A 21,930-nucleotide genomic window follows, 5' to 3' on the forward strand; every position below is an offset into this window, starting at 1 on the left:
TAATTATTTTCATTTAAATTTTTTTATTTTATTTTTATTTGATGTGTATGGGTGTTTTGCCTACATGATGTCTGTGTCCTATTCATATGCCTGATATTCTCAGAGGCTAGAAGAACATGGTGGATCCTAAAACTGGAGTTATCCTGAAACTGGAGTTATAGATGGTTGTTATCCACCATGTGGGACTGAACCCAAGTCCTCTGCAAGAGCAGAGCAGCCAGTGCTCTTAACTGCTAAACCAGCTTCCCCCCCATACTCCCCACCTCGTCTATAATTCTTAATCTCCCTGCTTCAGTATTTTTTAGTACTGGAATTACAGGTGCATGCCATTACATTACACACTGCTCTGTGTTTTCCTTTATTTTCGTTCCAGGGTAGTTAATGCATGTGTGTAATGGGAAAGGGCTATGTGAGTGTTTTGTGGGTAGGTTTGGAAAGAAAGGATAGGGTAATGGTACAGAGTAGTGGACAAAGGTCATTTTGTATGTTATATTCTAGCTTCTACTTTGACATTTCTTTCTTCCTGCCATGAGTCTGTAAACATGTATTATGTCTACATAATCTGTGTTTAATAACACAAAAATAAAATATTAACCTTAATTAATTTTTGTATGAGATTTGATTATTTCATTTAAAATAGATGATGTCAGGTAGATATTAACGTAACTGAGTATAGCTGAAAGGAATGTTAGCATTTTAACAAAATCAGCTGGGTGCATTATTAATATTTTAATATGTATATTATTTTGAGTGGATAAAATATCAACATGGTTCATCAATAAATGAATGTATCAAAGTTAAACAAGGCAAATGTTCCCTCTCACTTTTGCCTCTATTGTCCATTTTCCATATCTCTCCCTCCCCAGTGGGCAGTCATTCCATGTCTTTGGAAAAATATTGTGTGTGTGTGTGTGTGTGTGTGTGTGTGTGTGCTTGTGTGTGAGTGGGGCACATACAAAGGACACCATGTTTTGCATTCTGGTTCCTAGTGCAGCATTTTATTTTAATAATGTAACACATGCTTCACTCTAAATTCATCTTGAAGTCTCTGGGGCCTGGAGTTATTATTAGACAGAATGTCATCATGCATGATCCATGTCTTAATAGAATTATGTTAATTGGGTTTTCCTGTTTTATAGAAAGGATTCCATTTCAGCAAAGTGGTCAAGTTTAACTCTTTCCTGTTGATAACATGAAGTTGTAGATGTGATTAAAGATTTTTGGCCTGCTTATTTTACCAGCTCTAAGAGACTAGCTCTGGACTTGGGTATGATCTTGATAGGGAAACATTTCTGGTGGTTCAGATTGTTTTTAATTCTCTTCTTGCTGTCTTTCTAGGGAAGAGTACTATATTGAAATCACAGACATTACTTCGGGGTGGTTGCAAATACTGTTTTCAGAAAGCCTAGCAGTTCTTCTCTAATTCTGTTTTACCTTCTGGTGTGGTGCTTTATTTCATCTGAGCATTTTCCCCGTTTCATTCTTGTGTACTGTAGGCAGCGCAAAGAAACAAATTTCTAAGAAAAAAGCTTCAGATAAAAAAGGGCGGCATCAGAGGGAGTGTCCTCAGTATCCTGCTCTCGAGGATGTTAAGCAGCGGAAAGTGTTAGACCTCAGACGATGGTAAGTGGCCATGTCAGTTTTTACTCTCTATTCTTAAAAAATAGCTAATTTGACATTAAGTTTTCTGGGTGTAAGGTAATAAATTATATTTATTATGAACACCTTTAGTTCTAAGATTGTGTCTAAGTACTTTAGGTATATCTCAGATTTTGGAAGTAGACTAATTGAGCTGGGCCGGTATTTCCTAGACTCACCTGGCCATCAGTCTCATTTTGTGAATCCTCCCACTGGTAAGCTACTTTGGATGATACTTAAGTTTGGCTGGTTGTTCTTTGTTGAGTTTTCAAAGAAATGACTGGTACCATATTTATTGCCACACCTATTATTTCTTTTATGTATAACTTCCCGACTAAACTATCATTTCCTAGAAATGTTCTAAAAGCTAACCATATTTGTGCTTGCTTGTCATGGCCCTTTAGTCTCAATTTAGAATATCTATCTTTCCCTTTTTGTCTCTGTCTCTCTCTCTGGGGGATTTTGTGTTTTCCTTTTAAATCCTCAGTGACAGCTCTGCTCTGAGGTTCCCTGCCCAGGCATTCATATTGATGTGGTGGGTAATAAAGGGATGTTCTTTGGTCTGAGTAGAAAAATTTCTGAACCTCTTGACACGAAGGGAAAATGATTTGCTTTCTTTCTCTAGTATTTGAGAAGTGGCAAAGTACCCACTCAACTGCGCATTCACATAGAAATTTGAGTAGTTGATATCAGAATTTATATACCAATAATTCCTTTCTTGGTTTGAATAAAATGTGCTTTAGTAGGTTGCTAGCCATAATGCAGCTCTTCTTGATAAAATAGATGATTTTTACTGTCTGTATTGTGTTTAGTAAGTAAGAAATATTTTAAATGAATAATTTTATACTGCATTAAAGTTTGTTTCATGATCACATTTTAAATCATCCACAAAATGATATTTCTGTTCTTCTTGTTTGGTATTCATTTGAGTGAAGAAACTGTTTGATTCCTTAGGTACTGCATAAGCCGGCCACAATATAAGACTTCATGTGGTATCTCCTCATTAATTTCTTGTTGGAATTTCTTATACAGCACAATGGGAGCTGGGAAGTAAGTAAGCCAGGTTATTGCTATTATCAAACTCCATCTTTGAAAGTAGTTAGAAGGAAACTGGGTATGGTAGCACATATTTTTAATCCTAGCATTTGGGAAGTAGAGGCAGGCAGATCTCGGTAAATTTGAGGTCATGCTGGTCTACATAGTGAGTTTCAGAATAGCCAGGGCTACATAGGTTGACCTGGCTCAAGAAAAACAAACAAACAAACAAACAAACAAACAAAACAAACAAACAAAAACCAACAAAAAAGAAGGTACCTTTTTTTTTTTTAATAATGGAAGACTTTGAGAGTAGATTTTTTTATAACCTGAGGAAAAAAATGTGCATGTTGCTTTAAGCCTTTTAGCTTAAAATATTTGCATGTGTTCTTTTCAGTAAAATAAATATGAAAAACACTGCTAAAACTATTTCCAAGCTAAACCTGTATAATAACACTGAGGCAGATTGTATTTGAGTATGACTGGAACTGTAAAATGAAAGGAAATGTTTCTTTTGTAGTCTCCCACCTATTACCCAAGAAGATGCATTACATATTTTGGGCTTCCAACCCCCATTTGAAGATATTAGGTTTGGCCCTTTCACTGGAAATACAACACTCATGAGGTACGGAGTTGCTCCTTAGAGACAACCTCTTATTTTGAATTCTGTGAAGTGGTAATGTTGTAGTGTGTGTGGACAGTAAAAGACGGACTTTGGTGCTGGGTCCCAGGTTCCCTTAGATATGCTGTGTGTGGGCTGTGCTTGGGTTTCTGTACAATTAGAACAGTGGACCTTCCTTGTTATGAAACTATTGCTATAAGCACATCTTCTTACTTTCAGATGGTTTAGACAAATTAATGACCACTTCCATGTAAAAGGATGTTCTTATGTTCTATATAAGCCCCATGGGAAGAACAAAACAGCTGGAGAGACAGGTAGGTGAAACTGAACTTCACCCCACCTAAGTTCAAGCTTTCAAGTTGAATATATCTCAGAAGTTGTCTATATTGTTTCTTAGGACATCAACTCTCAATAGTTTGATGTTTTCATACCTCTTTATATAAGGGGAAAATCATGATAGTAATCTGTAGGGCACTTTGTAAATTTAAGGCGTGTTATAAACAATGATCTTGATACTTGCTTGTATTGTTTAACATTGTTATGCATGTGTGTGCTTGACAGTAAAACTTCTAGGATAAATCATGGAATTTGCAGTTCATTTAACATACAGTGAAAGCATTGGAGGACATTTGATGCTGGACTGGCATCAAATGATCCGGCATCAAATGATAACACAAAACTATAGGGTAACAAACTGTGACATGACAACACTGTTGTAAAACAGACTTGGTTTTAACAGACATATTAATGAAGTTGGTCTTAAGGATTATTTATTATAAAATAGATGAATTACTTGTATTGTTTAATGATTTTGACTTTTCAGTTGTCATGATAAACTTTGAATTTTGTGGAGCAGACAGCTGTAAGGTACTGTTAAAGAAGAAACTTTTTTTACTCTCTTTGAAATGGGAGACTTTATTCAAAATTGTAATAATAGGTCATTGTGATAGGGATTAGAGATTAGCCTCAACATCAAAGGTGTATTCTACTCTACAAATAGAAGACTGGCAATATATTATAGGAAATTTAAGCTGAAGTAAAAGAAATCAGAGGGACCCAGTGCCTGCCATCCTAACGTATCCTACCTAGTCCATGAGGAAACTGGACAAGAGCATTTATATCCATCCAGTCACTGTACAAATAAGTTATGAGGAACTGGAGGAACTAGACCATTGACGGGGGAACCCACTACCCACCGCCTGGCAAGATTCAGTCATTTTATAATTGTGTGCACTTGAGACCTGAGGATGAACCTTGGTGGGACAGGGGGAGAGTGCAGCAGAACTCCTCATGCCCTGTTTTGGCTTTAACAGCTCTGCTTTAAGAATTAATTTGCAGATCTTGAAATCATCAGAAGAATGTTATGTACCCTGGGGAAAATAGAAAAACATCCTCTTATTAGAAATCATGTGTATAGATGCTATATATTATATGTAATAACTAGAAACATTATCCCATAGAAGAAAACCCACCTCATGGCTTCTGGAAAAGTAGGACATGGTAAAGAGTACTTGCAGCAGACAAAATGATGTGAGTGCCAAGGAGAGCAGACTTTCTCATCCATTTCCTCTTCCTGAATATAATCTGGAACATTAAAGTAGTTATGACAGCACTATTGCACTATTGAAGTTTTGTATTGCATTTATAATGAAAGTTCTTTTCTTTCTTCCTTTGTGTGTGTGTGTGTGTGTGTGTGTGTGTGTGAGACAGGGTTTCTCTGTGTAGCTTGGACTGTCCTGGGGCTTACTTAGTAGGTTAGGCTGGCCTCGAACTCACAGAAATCTACCTGTCTCCACATCCCTAGTGCTGGGATTAAAGGCATGTACCACCACTGCTCTTTTATTGCATATGTCTGGGCTGCAGGCATATTGGCTCAATGCCTGTAGTCCCAGAACTCAGGAGGCTCTGAGGCATCAGGATTGTTTTGCATACAAGGCCAGCTGGGGCGTCATGTTGTGTTTCAGGCAAGCCTGACCTACAAAGTAAGGCTCTGTTTTGCAGCCATACCTCCATGGAAGAGCCCACTTTTGTTTGATCTCAGAAGTTAAGCACGGTCTGGCTTGGTTAGTACATGGGACACAGAATGAGTCTCTGTCTAAAAAAACAGCAAATTATCAGAGCCAACAATGTACTCAATGGTAAAGAGTTTGCCTGTCATGTCTAAAGGCTTCAAGTTCAAGTCTCATTGAAAAACAAAAGTTTCAGTTATCCAAATGTCATTGGACGTTTTTACAGTTAAAAAACATTTCAGATGTTTTTCTAAAACAATGGTGGTTATAGAATCTTTTACAATGTTTGAGCGTATGAAGAGTAAAGTTATGCATTTTACCTTAATTCACCACCTGGAAACTATGTACAATCATATTTGTTTATAGAAATAAAACAAAAGACTGTACTGAATTTATTTTTAAAACTCTTCATCTAATCTGCCCATGTGTCAGTTTTTAAAGTATGCACAAATACAATGCAAACCTACAGCATGGCTGACCATTATTCATCCTTGAGAAGTAAGGGTTTTAGTAGAGAGGATACCCCCCCCACTCCTCCCCACCGAGTCTGTGCCAGAAAGTTAAAGTCTGTTTGGAATACTGTGGTGTACATTCAGAGTAGAGCCAGAAATGTTAGCATGCAGTTTGGCAGAGCCCCACTCCCTGCCCACGTAGGCAGTCAGGGAGCTGCTGCAGATACGACTGGCAGTTCTTGGTGGTCAGTAGCTATTTTAGTAGCCAGAAAGTCCATCACTGTGAACATACCATTCAGGCTTTTAGGGTTTCCATCTTTAATGGACTACTTGTTAATGAATAATTTAATTTCTTCCAGGAATGCAAGTTAATGAAACCTCAGTTAATGGCTTTGAGTACTGAGTGCTGATAAAGACTTGTTTCTTATGCTAATACTTTTGAAATCACTTGACAACTATTACTGTGACGGGCAACAGATCAGGAGAAACAGTTGTCATGGAACTTGAACCTGACTGCAAAACTGATGCCTTTGATCTGTGTGATGTATGTAGAAAGACAATTATCTTAGTTAGGGTTTCTATTGCTGTGATGAAAACCATGACCAGAGCAACTTGGGGAGATGGCTGGTATGTCCTGAATCAGTCCATTGAAGGAAGCCAAGACAGGAACTCGAAAAGGGCAGGGACCTGGAAGCAGGAACTGATGTAGAGGCCATGGAGAAATGCTGCTTACTGGTCTGATCCTTATGGCCTTCTCAGACTGCTTTTTAATAGAACCCAGAACTACCAGCCCAGAGGTAGCACCATCCATAATGGGCTGGCCCCCTCACATCAATCACTAATTTAAAAAATATGCTCTCCAGGCTTGCCTACAGCCAAAATTTATGGAAGTATTTTATAAGTCAAAGTTCCCTCCTCTCAAATGACTATAGCTGTGTCAAGCTGACACAAAACTAGCTAACACAATGATAATGTGTGTTTTAATTTGTGGCAGGTGTGAGAGTGTGTGTGTGTGTGTGTGTGTGTGTGTGTGTGTGTGTATGTGCTTGTACACCATTATTGTAGCTTGTTTTTACTTAGAGTTTGTATTTATTCATATATATTAGTCAGTTTTAAGTTGGGATGTATACACTACATGTAGACATTAGGATGCCTATAATTTAATCTAATTTCATGTTTCTTTGTAAATCTTTTGTAGACTTAGTTTGTATGTCTGGAGTTTATAGACAGATGAGGCATGCTGATTCAGAAGCTTAGTGACAGATGTCCAAAGTCAGAAAAGTTGAGATCTTGATTGTGTATAGTTACTGGGTCTTACACACTCAATGAATTTCGTAGACAACTTGGTGTATTCTTAGGAAGGCCTGGTAAGCACGGATATGTTTCACTAGTTTTGCTGCTGAGTTTATCTAAAACTAAAAGTAAATTCATTTATATTTTTACCCATATTGGTAGCTTCTCATTCTTTATTGGAACTCAGAATGTCAGGGTGTTCCAAATGTGTCTTAACTAGTCCTCTGTGTAAAATATAGACAATGCTTTATGGCCTTCAGTTTGCCTGGTTTTGTCTTTTGTAGCTCCAGGGGCCTTGTCAAAGTTGACCCGAGGATTGAAAGATGAGTCATTGGCTTATATCTATCATTGCCAAAATCATTATTTTTGTCCAATTGGCTTTGAAGCAACCCCTGTTAAAGCTAATAAGGCATTCAGGTAAGCATTTCCACATTTGATATGGGCACTTAACTAGGAAAATGTATTGTACAAAATGCTTTCAAGAATTAAACAGGTTCTAGATTCTTAGAAATTGGGAAGTTGGTGTGTTTTGTTCACACCAAGTGTGCATATGTTTTGCAGGACTGATGCACTTAGAAGCTGATGCTCAGTCATTATAAGAGAAAGCCATCTGAACGGCCACTTTCACGACTATTATATAAAGGTGTGGGGACATTCACATGCTAGCTCCTATTGTAAAATATTCTATTACACTGTGAACCCCAAGATTTCCTTATTTACTGGAAAAAACTGTTTCTGGTTCTGATATGGCCCTGCTCCAGCACACACCTTTCCGCTTATTGTAAACAGGATTAAATAAAAACAACATTTCATAAGTCAGTAGGCAAGCAATAAACAAGTTCACAGGAAGTAACCATAGAGTGTAAGGAGTGAGGAGAATGGATAGACACACAGGAAGTAGAAGGGAGGGATATTGATTTGGAGATTTGTTGGAGACTGTTAGGAGAGAGGAGAGGCTTCTTGGAGGATGGTTGAGGAAGAAGGTCAGCTGGGTGTTTTTTCTGCCTTTCTGAACTTGTCAGCTTTGACCCTAGCATCTGGCTCCTGAGTCTTTATTGAAAAAATTGAACGATTGAGATTTTGTTAAAAAAAAAAAAAAATCCCCAGTGTCCTCCATGAGTGCACAACTAAGTACATTAAAAAGTAGGGTTGTCAGTTCTTTTTTGTTGAAAGATGTTCAGGACCAAACTTCATGGTTATATTTGCCTCTAAACACACACACACACACACACACACACACACACACGGAAGAACTGTCTTTTGAAGGAGATATATTCTAAACAAGGGCACTGAGTTTGAATGCTACTCTTTCTCTTTAGTAAGTTCCTTCTTGAGGGACCTGACAGCAGAGATTACAGTTGAGAACAGTTGAAAAGGGAAGCCATGCATGACTCTTTCATCCCACTTATTTTCTGGTCAACACTTAACTTCATGGGCTTGCTGACTGAGGAGGAAGAGATGGGGTGAATTTCAGAAGTTATCTCTTCAGTGAGAGCCTAGAGTCTGGCTGGAGAACAGGGCTTGGCCTTTAGGATAGGAGGGCTTATTTTTATTTGTGGTTGTTGCTTTTCTTTTCTTTTCTTCACTTTTCTTTTGTTCTGGAGACCATGGGTCCATGAAGTTCCACTCAAAGGTCCTTGGATATGGTACATCAGGGAACCTGAGCCAGGTTAGCAGAAGCTGGAGGACCTGAAAGGCTGAATACTGCTTGTATATGAGGAGCAAGAGTAAAACTGCTCTTTCTGAGGGAAAGTCCATCATAGGAGTACCCCTCCATTTTGGGTGCTTTAGATAACTCCAGATATAGTTAAGTTGACAACCAAGAATAGCCATTATGGTCAATATGATAAATGTGTTTTATGTTTTTTATTTGCATATAATTTTAAAGATTTATTTATTCTAAAAAGATTTAAACTTAATTAAAGTATAATTACATTTTCTCTGCTCCCATCAACTCTTCCTATACTCCTCCCCTTACCTATTCCCTTTAAAATTCATGGTCTCTTATTCTTTGTTATATGTGCAAATAAATGTATAAATGTTAAAATAATAATAATAATAATAACAACAACAACAATAATAATAAAACCAAAAAACTGCTCTTTCTGTCAACTCCTGAAATGTTCTGTCCATTTTGTAGAGTAAGGGGCACTGTTATATTTCTTTTATGATTTTGACATATGACTTTCCCTTTCTTTAGGTACCTACCAAATGCAAAACAGGCTTTGACTTTTATTGCTTTGTTCTGTTAACTGCCGGAGTTCTTCACCAGTGAATACCTGTGCCTATGAACCATTTTAATTTTTTTCTTGAAAATTATGCAAATCTCCAGGCTCCTTTTCAGACTTGAATTAGAATTTCCAGGAGTGAGACTGGAACATTGTTTAAAATCATCATCCCCTACCTCTAGGCCATTGTCACTTTAGGATGCTGCTACAAACTTGGATGCATCATGATAAAAAGAATAGGTGAAGGGCGTTGCTTAGGATGTTCTCCCCTCTGAAACAGGGGGTAATCCATTAAAACATTTTGACCCTCCATTTTGAATATGGAAATAACTAAGGCTTAAATCTAATTCAAGGATTTCTTGAATGGTCCAAACCAAAATGTTGGTAGCCATCTCTTTAGTTTTAGTGCTTTTTTTTTGTTTGTTTGTTTGTTTTGGTTTTTATCAATACATAATTGGAACAGCACATTTTGGGAAGTGAATGCCATTTATCAAGCTGACTGTGAATGTATTTTCTGTTTAGCAGGGGCCCTCTCTCACCACAGGAAGTAGAATATTGGATTTTAATTGGAGAGTCAAGTAGAAAACATCCTGCTATTCACTGTAAAAGGTATGTTTTAGTAGCTTTTATTTTTCTCTTTAATTTGTGTAATATTCCTTTCACTGAAATCACAGACCAAAATAGTTTTAACTAGATGCATGCAGATATATGTGCACATCTGTGTGGTCATTGGCCAGTCACAGTGCAACCCTGCCACAAAAAAAAAAAAAAAAAAAAATCTGCTATGTTTTATTTCTCTCTAGCCCTATAGCCAGACAGTTCTGTTTCCTGTTTGGGAATTTTATGCAGATGAAATTCTATCTTTTTTTTTTGTCTTGCTTTTCCATTTAAGTAACATACTAAGAATTTCTTTTCAAGTTGGACATGATTGTGCATACCTTTAGTCCCATCAGATGTAGGTGGATCTCTGTGAGTTCAAGGCCAGCCTGGTCTACAAAGCAAGTTCCAGGACAGCCAGAGCTACACAGAGAAGCCCTGTCTTGAACAGCAACAACAACAAAAATTCTCTAAATATTTAGAATTAGATTATTTCTGCCAAAAATCCTGGTGCATATTTGATTAAAATAAATTTTTAGGACTGGTGATGTGTCTTGGCATATTTAGGTGCTTGCTTGCATGCAGGCCTGATGATCTAAGTTTGGTTCCTGGAATCCACAGGGTAGAAGGAGAAAACCAATTGCTGATAGTCATCTTCCAAGCCCCACACATCCACTGTGGCATGTACATGCCATGTGCCTGTACACCTTCTCCCTCCCCCCTTCCCTGTCTGTCTGTCTGTCTATCTATCCCCCATGTCCTCTCTCTATTGCCTGTACATACACACAGACTGATAGAATCTTTAGAATTCATGGTTTACTTTAGGGAGAAATAACGTCATAATGACATGGAATATTACAAACTAACATCAAGGAACTGTATCACCACATAATCATAACTTCTTTCGATATTTCAGTATAAAATCACACATGTCCTTTAGATAGCTCTCCATATCATAGATTGATTAAAAATTTCATTTTCAAGTTATTGCTGGTCATAGTTTTAAAAATTCCCGATTTTCCCATTTAGACCTTGATTTTCACTTCTCTACAAAATTTACCTGTTATTTGTATATATTTGTATATCCTTTGATTTTTCCCCACAACCATTTTTGTACATTAGTGGAAAGATTATTATTGAATTCTTTCAGAAATTTAACTAGACACATAGTGACATATTAGTAAACGAGGCAAAAGGATCATGTGACCCAAGGGGTTCAAGGCCAGCTTGTATAACATATACAATCCCACCCCATGTCCCACCATGAGAAAATAAATTGAGTTGATTATAATAGAAAATGTGGCATGCCACTGCTTTAGCCTGCAAGATATTATTTGGTATGTTGGTATGTAAGAATAGAAACAAATTATAAACTGAGTACATTGACAGGAATTGGATAACCACATCTGTCACAGAAAGAGAAGCTTTTAAAAGCTAGTGGATGGGATAATGCAACCTAAAAGAATAATCATCGATTACTGTTGTAATATATTGTGGCTACTTGCTCTTGGAAAAAGCTTTAATACAGTGATACTTTGGGCCTAAAGAAAGCTGTCCTTTTTCTTACTGTAGATGGGCAGATATTGTCACTGACCTAAACACTCAAAATCCAGAATTCTTAGATATCCGTCATCTAGAAAGAGGGCTGCAGTTCCGGAAAACAAAGAAGGTAAGAACACTACTACATTGGAAGCCACTTCCCAAATGACCAAAATGCAGTGGTAAATAACAGAAATCAGGTTCTAACAGCCTTAGTCAGAAAAGTAAGACTTATTTTAAGGACACAGGCTAACTTTAAATTCCAGGCCAAGGAGGATGGTCTTAAGGAAATGACACCCAGTACTGCAGTAATGGTAGAAGCCAAGTGGCTCAGTATGTTAATCATGTTGTGCTCACAGTGCTTTACTTGAATATGCATTTCTTGCAGACTAACTTTCAATTTATGACTTATTTTCAGGTATAGATTGAAACTTACCTGCCTTGGTTGAGTTTGATAGTCTTGGCCCAACTTGGGTAAATTATGATCTCAAGGCAGAGCCATGTGTACAGACATGGCCGTAGAAAGCAGCTCTTAGAAGCAGATATAGTATAAATTGAGTAGATATCCTTTTGCTATAAACCTGTTGATAAAAAAATAAATGAAACTGGGTGTGGTGGCACATGCTTGTAATCTCAGTTCTTAGATAGGAGGATAATGATTTCCACACCAGCCTGAGATATAGAGATTTTTGTCTGCACACACACACACACACACACACACACACACACACACACACTCGCTCACACACGTGAGGGGGGAATAGGATGAGTTTTGAGGAGAGGAGGGGATGGGAGGGGAGGAGAAGAGAGAAGAGTAGAGGAGTAGAAGAGGGCAGGAGAGGAGAGGAGAGGAGAAGAGAGAGAACACACACAGAGAAAAGGGTAAGGCATGATCTTAGTGTGTGTTAGGTGTATGAGGCCATGACTATACTGAGTCTAGTCTGTAAGAGGAGTACTGTGTCCCCTAAAGACTTTGTTATATTGTAAAGACAGCTGTCAGGAAAGCTGAGTATGTTAATGTGCTCTGATGAATGCAGAATAGAAAAGTGTTTCCAGACATCTAAAAGAACAACATCATCATCCCAAGGGAGTCAACGAAGACCCCAGAAACTTATTTTTGTTTGTTTTGTTTTGTTTTGGAGACAGGACTTCTCTGTAGGTTTCGAGACTGTCTTGGAACTCTCTTTGAAGACCAGGCTGGCCTTGAACTCACAGAGACCCACCTGCCTCTGCCTCCCGAGTGCTGGGATTAAAGGCATGCACCCCACCCCTCACCCTACCCACCCCCACTGCCCGGTGAGTATTTTTTTTTTTTTTATTGTCTTCATCCTTTTTTCTTTTGTCCTTCTCAGGTTGGAGGAAATTTGCATTGTATCATAGCATTCCAGAGACTCAGTTGGCAAAGATTTGGCTTTTGGAACTTTCCATTTGGAACCATTAGACAAGAATCACAGCCTCCCACACATGCCCAAGGAATTGCCAAATCTGAGAGTGAAGACAATATCTCCAAGAAGCAGCATGGGCGTCTGGGCAGGTCCTTCAGTGCTAGCTTCCATCAGGACTCAGCATGGAAGAAGATGTCTAGTATTAATGAGAGAAGGAATAGTGGCTACCACAGTTACAGTGATTACAATGGCAATGACTGACCATCCTGGGAACTGAACCACTGGTATTACCCACACAGCTGTTATGTACAGGACTGCATTAAGGCAGAGGATAGTTTTATTAAGTCTATCAATAGAATCAGATCTTGTGGTACAAAGCATAACCTGTAGTTCTTCAGTAAATAAGCTTACATAGTGTTACAACGGATGGCTTCAAATTTATAGGCAGGTAGGCACAGATTACTGCTCTTTAAAAGTTAAAAGTAGATAAACAATCTGGACAAGGGGCTTCACAAAATCCAATAAAATCACAACTGCTTCAAAACAAAGATACAAATGCATTTAACATCATCAAAACTTGAACTATTAAAACATGGAGTGATTTCTTGAAACTTGATCCCCAGTCATTTATTACAGATACTTTGATTCCCAAGACCAATTTGCAAGTCACTGTCTTCCCTTAAAAAAAATGGGTTTTTTTAAAATTGTAGCTTTTGTTCATGTTAAAACTCATTTAAAATTATCTTGCCAATCTAGTTATTTTTTTTTTCAGTGCTAGCAGTATTCATTTCACCTCTTAGCTTTCCCAAATAACTGTCTCAGGATTCTCAACAAAAAAACAGAAAATACTCAAGAAACTGACCTTTCTCCACATATAGGCAGGTGACTTACGACATTGATTCTGATTCCCTTGGTTTGGCACATGGCTATGAAATAGTTACAAGAAGTATAGGTCTTGAATGATGTCTTCAGGTCTAGAACAAACCTTGTTTTAGAGATATAGCTAAAGAGCACTTGGAATCCAAAGTTTCTATATCCATGCAATATGTGCAGTGAGATTTGCTATTTGGTCTCTTAATGGAGTCATGTATTAACAACAGTACTGAAGACACATTGGCAATGTCTAGGTCACTCTGAGGACAACACTATTGTATTCTCAACTCTGAGCCATTTCCTTTTGTGAAACATCCAAACAATTAGTTGTTTGAAGGATGTGTTAAATATTTTAGAAGTGTGAATTCAATACTTGAGCTTGTCTTTATTTTCTGTCGTTTTTCTATTTGCTGCCAATGTGTGACTCACAGAATTCTAGGATATTGTTCTTTCGTGTAATAAGCTCATTCCAGGACTCAAATCAGTAATTTGGTGCAAGGTGCTGGGTATGTTGGAACATATTGCAATACACCTCAAGGGGACGTTTCAGATTTTTATTTTTAAAAATTTTCATTTTTTCTTGAATTTTATATCCATTTATCCACTCATACATGTCTAGCCTACAGAAAGGTATATATATATTACAAAATGGTCATATTTCTGAAGAGATTATTTAGCTTGAAATGCAAAGGAATGAATGATTTGTAGGTTATTGATTTTTGTTACTTCATACTGGAACTTTTAAAATGTTTTCATCAAATAAAGTTTTGTTTTCTACTTTTAATCATGCAAGTGTTAATGAGTGTGTATTTTTGCTAGGGAATATTCTTGTATTTGTGTGTATATGATAATTTGTCAATTCCATGTAATAAGAAATATCTTGTAGTTTTTAATAATCAGTGAAACAATGTGGAAGGTGATGACTTCTACTCTATACTTGCTATTTCTCAAGTACCTGGGTACTGGTTCTCTTAACACTTCATGACAGGGAATAGAAAATTTCTTATATTAGTTTGAACAAAATGAGGTTGAAATTTTTGTGAATCAAGTGTGTTTTAAATATAAGCTGTTTTTTAATAGGTTGAGTATTTCAAAGAAATGGGTTTGAAGAACCAAGACAAAAGGATAAAAATACAAAATAAAATGTATACAGCAGGGACAATAGGAAGAGTTTATTTCCTGCATATTGATCATATGCGTTATAAAAACAGTGATTGACACATGATCACCTAAAACTTCATCTTACAAATTTGGAAGTCACTTAAAGCACAGTAATGTTTGGGTTCAGTGCAAGAGTTTTTTTTTCTTTTTTTTTCAGGGTATGTAGGTAAGAGTTCCTTTATAATTCTCCTCGCAAATTAGTAAAATTCCAGCTCTATTTGATATCTTAGTCAACCCTTAGAGATCTTCATAGGTCTTCTAATGAAGGATACCAATTGGCTCTGAAATTGCTATAATTTCATCTGTGAAATGATGTCCTCTTTGATAGTGGTTTTAGAGAACAAATATCGTACTGTGTGTAGTATTTAGCATAGTGGTTGGAAGATATTTGTTATAATTATTATTTTGTAAATGTGCTTTAATTGATTAATTCATAGAACCCATTAGACCTTGAAAAGAGCAAATATCTGTTATATCAAATATACACTCCTTGGTTGTTATTCCTTCAAAAACATTTCATATTCAAAACACATTGCTGTGGCTTTAAAAGCATGCTTAATACTCAAATAGACACATGGGCTTTGTTTTTTAATCCAGCTCTTAAAAAAAAAAAAAAACCTAGCAATGATTCCTCTATCTACTACTACACCCATTACAGTGCTATATCCCATCATATCAAGCTTGTGTAGTGCCTGTAATGTTTCCCAAGTTGCTTTGTTCCACACATGGGATGAGCTCAGGCAACTGTTCCAAGATCTATATTATTTAACTCATTTCACTCTTAGCATTTCTACTCTGCCCATCTTCCACTTAATGAAATAATAGTACCCTTAATCTTCATGGAACCACTTATTATGTGTTTCACATATAAATTCAGAATCCCTAACACACATGTCAGCTAAAAAGGAGGCTCTCACTGGTGAATCAACTTCTCCAGGGTTATAGAGAATCTTGGTTTGTTAGAACTATCATAAAATACCAGCAACGGGGGTTCTTCAAAACAAGTTTCTTTCCTCACAGTTCTGTAGATCACTACAGTGCCTTGGCAAGTTTGATTTTTTTGTCTCTTAGACTTGCAGGTGCTCATCCATTTTATTCTCCTATATAGACTTTCCTTTGCGGACCTCTTCATGTTTGTGTTCCAACTCCCTTAAAAGGTTAATAGTCATACTGGATTAGAGGCTACCGATAGTCTCTCTGTTTGTGGTGGTGGTGGAATCAAATCTATGGACTCAAACATGTCTGCATATTTGTGTTCTATTGTTTATCATGGCTATGTTAGGCACGGAAATGGATTTGCTAAATTCTGGTTCCTGTACCCTTAGGTCCCTAATGGCCTCATTGTTTTAGAAAATCACTTTTAAAAATCAGTTTGGATACAAGCACATTTTGAAGTACTTGGAATTATGTGCTCAACATGTGAATTTTGAATTCAACATGAATTCTGTCCTGAATACATGGTAATTGTATGGTTCAGGTAAGGGGCGTTGACACTTGATTGCAAGGCTGTACCGACATCCGAAGCGTTCTGGCGCAGGATTTATACGTCACGCGTCAACGCGAGACCCTTGATTGCAAGGCTGTACCGACATCCGAAGCGTTCTGGCGCAGGATTTATACGTCACGCGTCAACGCGAGACCCTCACTCCCGGTAAAAATCAAGCTCCACAGGAGGAGTTGGGTGCTTGTGTCGCCCGCGCCGGTCCTTAGTTCTGGTTCTGTTAGACGTGCCAACTTTTGGGCTGAAGAGTCCCTGCCCCTCTCACCGCCGCCATGTTTAAGTTTCGCTTTTCTTCTCGGAGGCCAGGTCCTCACCGGAAGTGCCTCAGCGCGGTGTTTCTCTTTTTCGAGCCCGTGTGGCAGCGATTCCGGCTGGAGAGAGGTGGGGTCTGCGTGAGTGTTGTCGGCTGGCGGTCGGCGCTACCTCGGTTCTGTCTTGAAGCAGGGGGCCTGCGAGGCCACCTCTGCGCGCCTGCGCCATGGGAGTCCAGGGGCTGTGGAAGCTGCTGGAGTGCTCCGGACGCCGGGTCAGCCCGGAGTCGCTGGAGGGCAAGGTGCTCGCCGTCGGTATCCTTAACGCAGCTCGAGAGCGCGCGTCGGGCCTCTGCAGGGCAGCTAGGCTTCCTGGGGGAGCCGCTCGTTGCTTGGGGTCTGCCTGCCCTAGCTTGCAGCCCTGCTCTACTTTTAGGGCCGCTTCGTGTCTCCCGTGTTTCGGTTCTCCCTGCAGAGTAGGCACACAGTTGCCTTGGAGATTTAAATGATCATCAGGTTGGAATAGCGTCGGGCTCTGTAGCGCTGTGATTTTAGGTTACTTTCTGTGGGAGGTCAGCTCGAAGAGAATCCCGACCTCCCGTTTTGTGCATATTTAACTCGTTTTTTGGAACAAAAAGCTGAAAGTGAATTAGTTTCCTTCAGCTCCTGTAATAGTTTTGTGACACTGGAGTTTTGTTTTTTTCCACTTTGAAAATGTGATACTAGTTTTGAAGTTTTCGTTTGCCCCACGATCCCTTTTACAGTGCCTCTTATTATCTCAGAAGTTGGAGGTACCTTTAAAACCATTTTCTTAATGAGAACTAGAAAGATTTTAAAACAATCTCTCTCTCTCTCTCTCTCTCTCTCTCTCTCTCTCTCTCTCTTTCTCTCTCTCTCTCTCTCTCTCTCTCTCTCTCTCTGTGTGTGTGTGTGTGTGTGTGTGTGTGTGTGTGTGTGTGTCGGGTGGGGTGGGGACGGCTGGGGCGGTGGGAGATGTCAAGTCATTTTGTAAAGTATAACAAAGAAGCCATTATATGATGAGTCAGTTCTTCACTGTGTGCCCAGCTTATAGTTAGCGGAGAACATGTGTTTTGGGAAGATAATGTTTTATGTCAACCACACCGGTGACAAAATTTTTTACCCAGGGTACAGTGAGTTGGGTAACCTGAAGAGCTTTGTAAAACACATGTGCTGTGTGCACCCTAGTGTTTTTTCGGTGTCACTGCAGATAAAGGATTTCTGAATTATTAGTGAATGAGATTTACAGTGAGGGGATTCTTAAATTCTCATCAAGGGTTTCAGCTTATGGTGGTAGAGCACTTTCTTGGGATGTGTGAAGTGCCAGAGTTCCATCCTCATCGTTGATAAAACCTCAAGGATTTAGCTGATAGCACACTCAAGGATTTAGGTTATTTTCTGTTCTATCCCCTATAAAGGATGAGGAAGTTTAGCATCCCAATGTTCCGGGATGTCACAGGGAAAGTAAGCTACAGATGACCTGTAAATGGCTGATTTCCATTTAGGATGAGGTTATTAAGCTTTTCTGAAAGAATGGGTCATTTATTTAAAATTGAGAGTCTTCATACAGTCACATGTGTTATGTCATAATCTGATTACTTCTGTAATTTAATTTTCTATATTTCATCATGAGAATTCTGGCATCTGAATTTTAGGTGTTATTGTTTTGTTTGCTAATAAGGAACTCATTCATGATTATCTCAGGTTTGTAATTTACATACTTTTCCAAATAAATTGTTTGGGTTTTGGACCATGTGGATAGCTGTCTTTTTTAAACTGTTTATGTCTGTGTGAAAAACTAGGAAATAACATCTGTTAATGCATTACTTGTGATGGGAGATGTCATTCTGTACATATGTTTCTCTTACTGATTAATGAATAAAGCCCTGTTGGCCAATAGGAAAGCAAGATAGGTGGGACTGGGAGGTAAGGAGGATTCTGGGGGATGTAGTAGGGAGGAGATTCTAGATGTAGAGACTGGAGAGAAGAGGTCCGGACCCGCTCTCCATTAAGTGGAAGCACTTAGATTAATAGAAATGGGTTAATATTTAAGACAGAGCTAGCCAATAAGAAATGCTAGTAACAGGCCAACAGCCTTATATCTAATACAGCATCTCTGTGTGTTATTTGGGGCTGATGCGGCAGTGGGACCAGGCTGGCGGGAAAACTGGTATAACATTACTTGTATTAGGGAGATAATACTGTCTCTGAACACATACCAATATGTATTAACTTAGTTTTCAGTCACCTAACTTCAGGACTAAGGAGAATTTCTTTTTGTTCTCAAATGTTATTGGGTCTTTCAGTTTCAACTCTAAAGCAAATTTTGACTTTGTTTCAGACTTATGTTCTAGCACTTAGAGAATTTAATTTTGTTCCATGTGTGTTGACGTCTGACAAATCAAATTTCAGCCTGTGTCATTTATGTGCTTTTCCACTAAGAATTTCATGTTGGGACTCTCAGCCTTTCATGAGAAGTGGTAAGCCACAGCTATTTTACATGTGGAAAGGAATCGCTTCACTGAGATTCAGTGTTTTAGGATAAGTTTAATCTTTTCTTAGGGTGTAGGAATTAGTGTTGTAGATAGAGTTAAGAGCTACTTTAACTCCGAAATTGGATTTTCTCAATTCTGAAGTCAAAAGTGATCCACTGTGTAGAAACTTCTTTAGCCCTGTATGGCAGTGTAGCAAGCAGAAATGGACCAAGCATAAGCAGTTTTCCAGAGCAATACGGAATATGTAGAACCCTTCCTCTAAGATGTATCCTATCTTAGAGATATGCCATCACTATCATCTCCTTTTATGTTGGCTGTTGTAACACTAAGGTCTTAACTGACATTCTGGAAACTGCTTAGATGTGTATATTGTAACTCTTACATAACCTTTTACCTCCAACCCACTACACAGACCCTATGTAGAAGTGACTTCTGCCTTAAGCCATTTGTATTTGCTGCTCTTTTTCTCCCTAGGTTTCCCCTTGTACCATGCCAGTTCTATTCTTGAGATGGGTCTTTTGTAATTAAAGTGATAAACCCTCAACCACTGTTCTTTCCTATTGTTTCTTTGCACTTAATGAATGTGTCAATTATTTTACTTGCTTTTGTGCTGTTAGAATATGTGCATCTCAGACAAGGGTTGTATCCATCTTGTTCACAAATGCATTGTTTGATGCATCTCTGTAGCATCTTGGATGAGCTTGGTACATGGGAGCACTCTAGCTTATAGGGATAAACATACTAATGTCTTTTTTTTTTTTTTTTTTTTTTTTTTTTGTCAACTTGGCATGAGAGTCATCTAGAGTCATCTGAGTGGCGGGAACTTCAATTGAGAAAATACCTCCATAAGATCAGGCAAGACTAGCCAGTGGTTATGATGGTGGTGCATGTTTTTAATCCCAGCACTTGGGAGGCAAAGGCAGGTGGATCTCTTGAGTTCAAAGCCAGCCTGGTCTACAGAGTGAGTTACAGGAGAGCCAGGGCTATACATAGAATCCCTACTTCCACCCACTCCCTGTCCCCCCCCCCCCCCCCCCCCCCAAAAAAAAAATCAAACAAGAGTAGAGGGCATTTTTGTCATTAGTGATCAGTGGGGGAGAGTCCAGCCCATTGTGGGGGTGGTACCACCCCTAGGCTGTTGAGCAAGCAAGTAAGCAGCATCCTTCCATGGCCCTCTGCATCAGCTCTTACCTGCCTTGCCCTGATTTTCCTCAGTGATGGACTGTGATGTGAAAGCCTACACTTTCCTTCCCAACTTGCTGTAGGTCATGTTGTTTTATCACAGCAGTAGAAACATAAACATTGCCTTAGGACACAAATTACACTAGTAACTTTGGTGGTAGTGAATGATAGACAACAGACATTAAAAATGTTCAGTTTTTTAAAAAAAAATAGTGCACACTATCTGCAATATGTTAGACTTTATGGAGGGAGTTTATTGCAAACAAAAATGGCTTACACAAACAAGTTTGATCACAGGCTTGTTGTTCCCTGTACTGGACAGTATATTCCATAACAGTATACACTTTCAGTGTTAGATGCCCATATTTCTGCCATAGAATAATACATCTCATAGAGATGCATATCTGGAAGTGTTTATTGGGGCTAGGAAAATGTCACATAATTTGACACTCAGTAGGACACAATGAGATTGGCATATGGTGGGGGGGGTTTCTTGGTGGTAGGAAGTTGCTGGGTGGTTTCTGATATTAGAAGTGTAGTAGTCCAAAATGTGACGGTGAGATGAGCACAGGCCAGATCGTTTATGGATTTGAAATACTGGCAAACCTCAGTGTACTTCCAGGTATAGCAAACCTGCAAACTACAGGCCACATATTCCTATAATAGCTGATGTGAGTGTGGTCAAACATTATCTACCTAAAACATTTTATAAGTGTGTGTGTGTATGTGTGTGTGTTTTAATTTGAGTTCTTAGGCATGAACTTTGTAGATAATAACATAGGGGTGCAATATTAAAGGGTGGATGTACCTGCAAGGTAAAACTGGTAGGGTATCAAATTGGTTGGATCAGGATGATATGAGAACTGATACCCAGAACTCAGGCCCATGTGAAACTGCTTCACTTTGGTGGGGCACAAGCAGCTCAGTGGAGAAGGCATGGAGTTTGAATTTGAAATGTCTTCAAGCAGTCAGGTAGGTGTCAGCCAGGTTATCTAGGACAGAGTGCTGTTCTAGTCTTGGAGACACATGTGCGGGGTGTAATGGGTTGTTTGGGGTAGCCTCTGCAGGTGGTGTAGATTGGAGGGAAGATGTAGGCCTAGAAAAGTTCTCTAATGGTGAACTGCAGGAACTTGTGAAGAGCAGATATCCAGCAGGATGCCGGTTCCTTCTTAGGAACAAATGCAAAGTACATTAAAACAAAACAACAACAACAGCAACAAACCCAAAGCAGGCATCTTTAAAAATGGTTCAAAAAGTGAGAAAACTGCAAGAAGAAAACAGACTTGTTTTAGCAGAGGTAGCTGTCCTTAATACAGTGTCTGGCCAGTTTTTCTGCCTTTAACGTACTACTTGGCTTATAAAGAGAATTACACTCTTCAGTTTTTTATAACCTATTAACTTCCCTCTAGTAATGTTTTGTAATTATTTTTAATCATTAGACATGTTTTGGACCTGTTCCTAAGAACATGCTATCCTAGGAACTCAGCATAATATAATTGAGTTTTAAGCAGTGAACCATGGCAAAGCTTTCAAACCTTTTTTTAATTTTCATTGTTACATTTAAGCATTTTTATATATTGTATCATGTTGTGGGAGATTTGTTCTCTCTGTCCCCCAAAACTATCAGTAAACTGAGCCTTGATTCAGAGGA

The 21,930-nt window shown here is 38.6% G+C and overlaps 1 protein-coding gene across 1 annotated transcript in view; it reads left to right on the forward strand.

The window, feature by feature from the left end:
- LOC127226187 (DNA excision repair protein ERCC-5) overlaps positions 1-21,930 on the forward strand; it is a 63,235-nt gene that overhangs the window by 8,557 nt on the left and 32,748 nt on the right. Inside the window, exons 3-10 of the mRNA XM_051190110.1 lie at positions 1,497-1,623; positions 2,593-2,688; positions 3,194-3,298; positions 3,515-3,609; positions 7,334-7,466; positions 9,800-9,886; positions 11,447-11,543; positions 12,766-12,997. Coding sequence (XP_051046067.1) covers positions 1,497-1,623; positions 2,593-2,688; positions 3,194-3,298; positions 3,515-3,609; positions 7,334-7,466; positions 9,800-9,886; positions 11,447-11,543; positions 12,766-12,997 — 972 coding nt within the window. The remainder of the gene's footprint in view (positions 1-1,496; positions 1,624-2,592; positions 2,689-3,193; positions 3,299-3,514; positions 3,610-7,333; positions 7,467-9,799; positions 9,887-11,446; positions 11,544-12,765; positions 12,998-21,930) is intronic.

Source organism: Phodopus roborovskii, unplaced genomic scaffold (assembly GCF_943737965.1).
Source record: "Phodopus roborovskii unplaced genomic scaffold, PHOROB, whole genome shotgun sequence".
NCBI classification, from domain to species: Eukaryota; Metazoa; Chordata; class Mammalia; order Rodentia; family Cricetidae; genus Phodopus; species Phodopus roborovskii.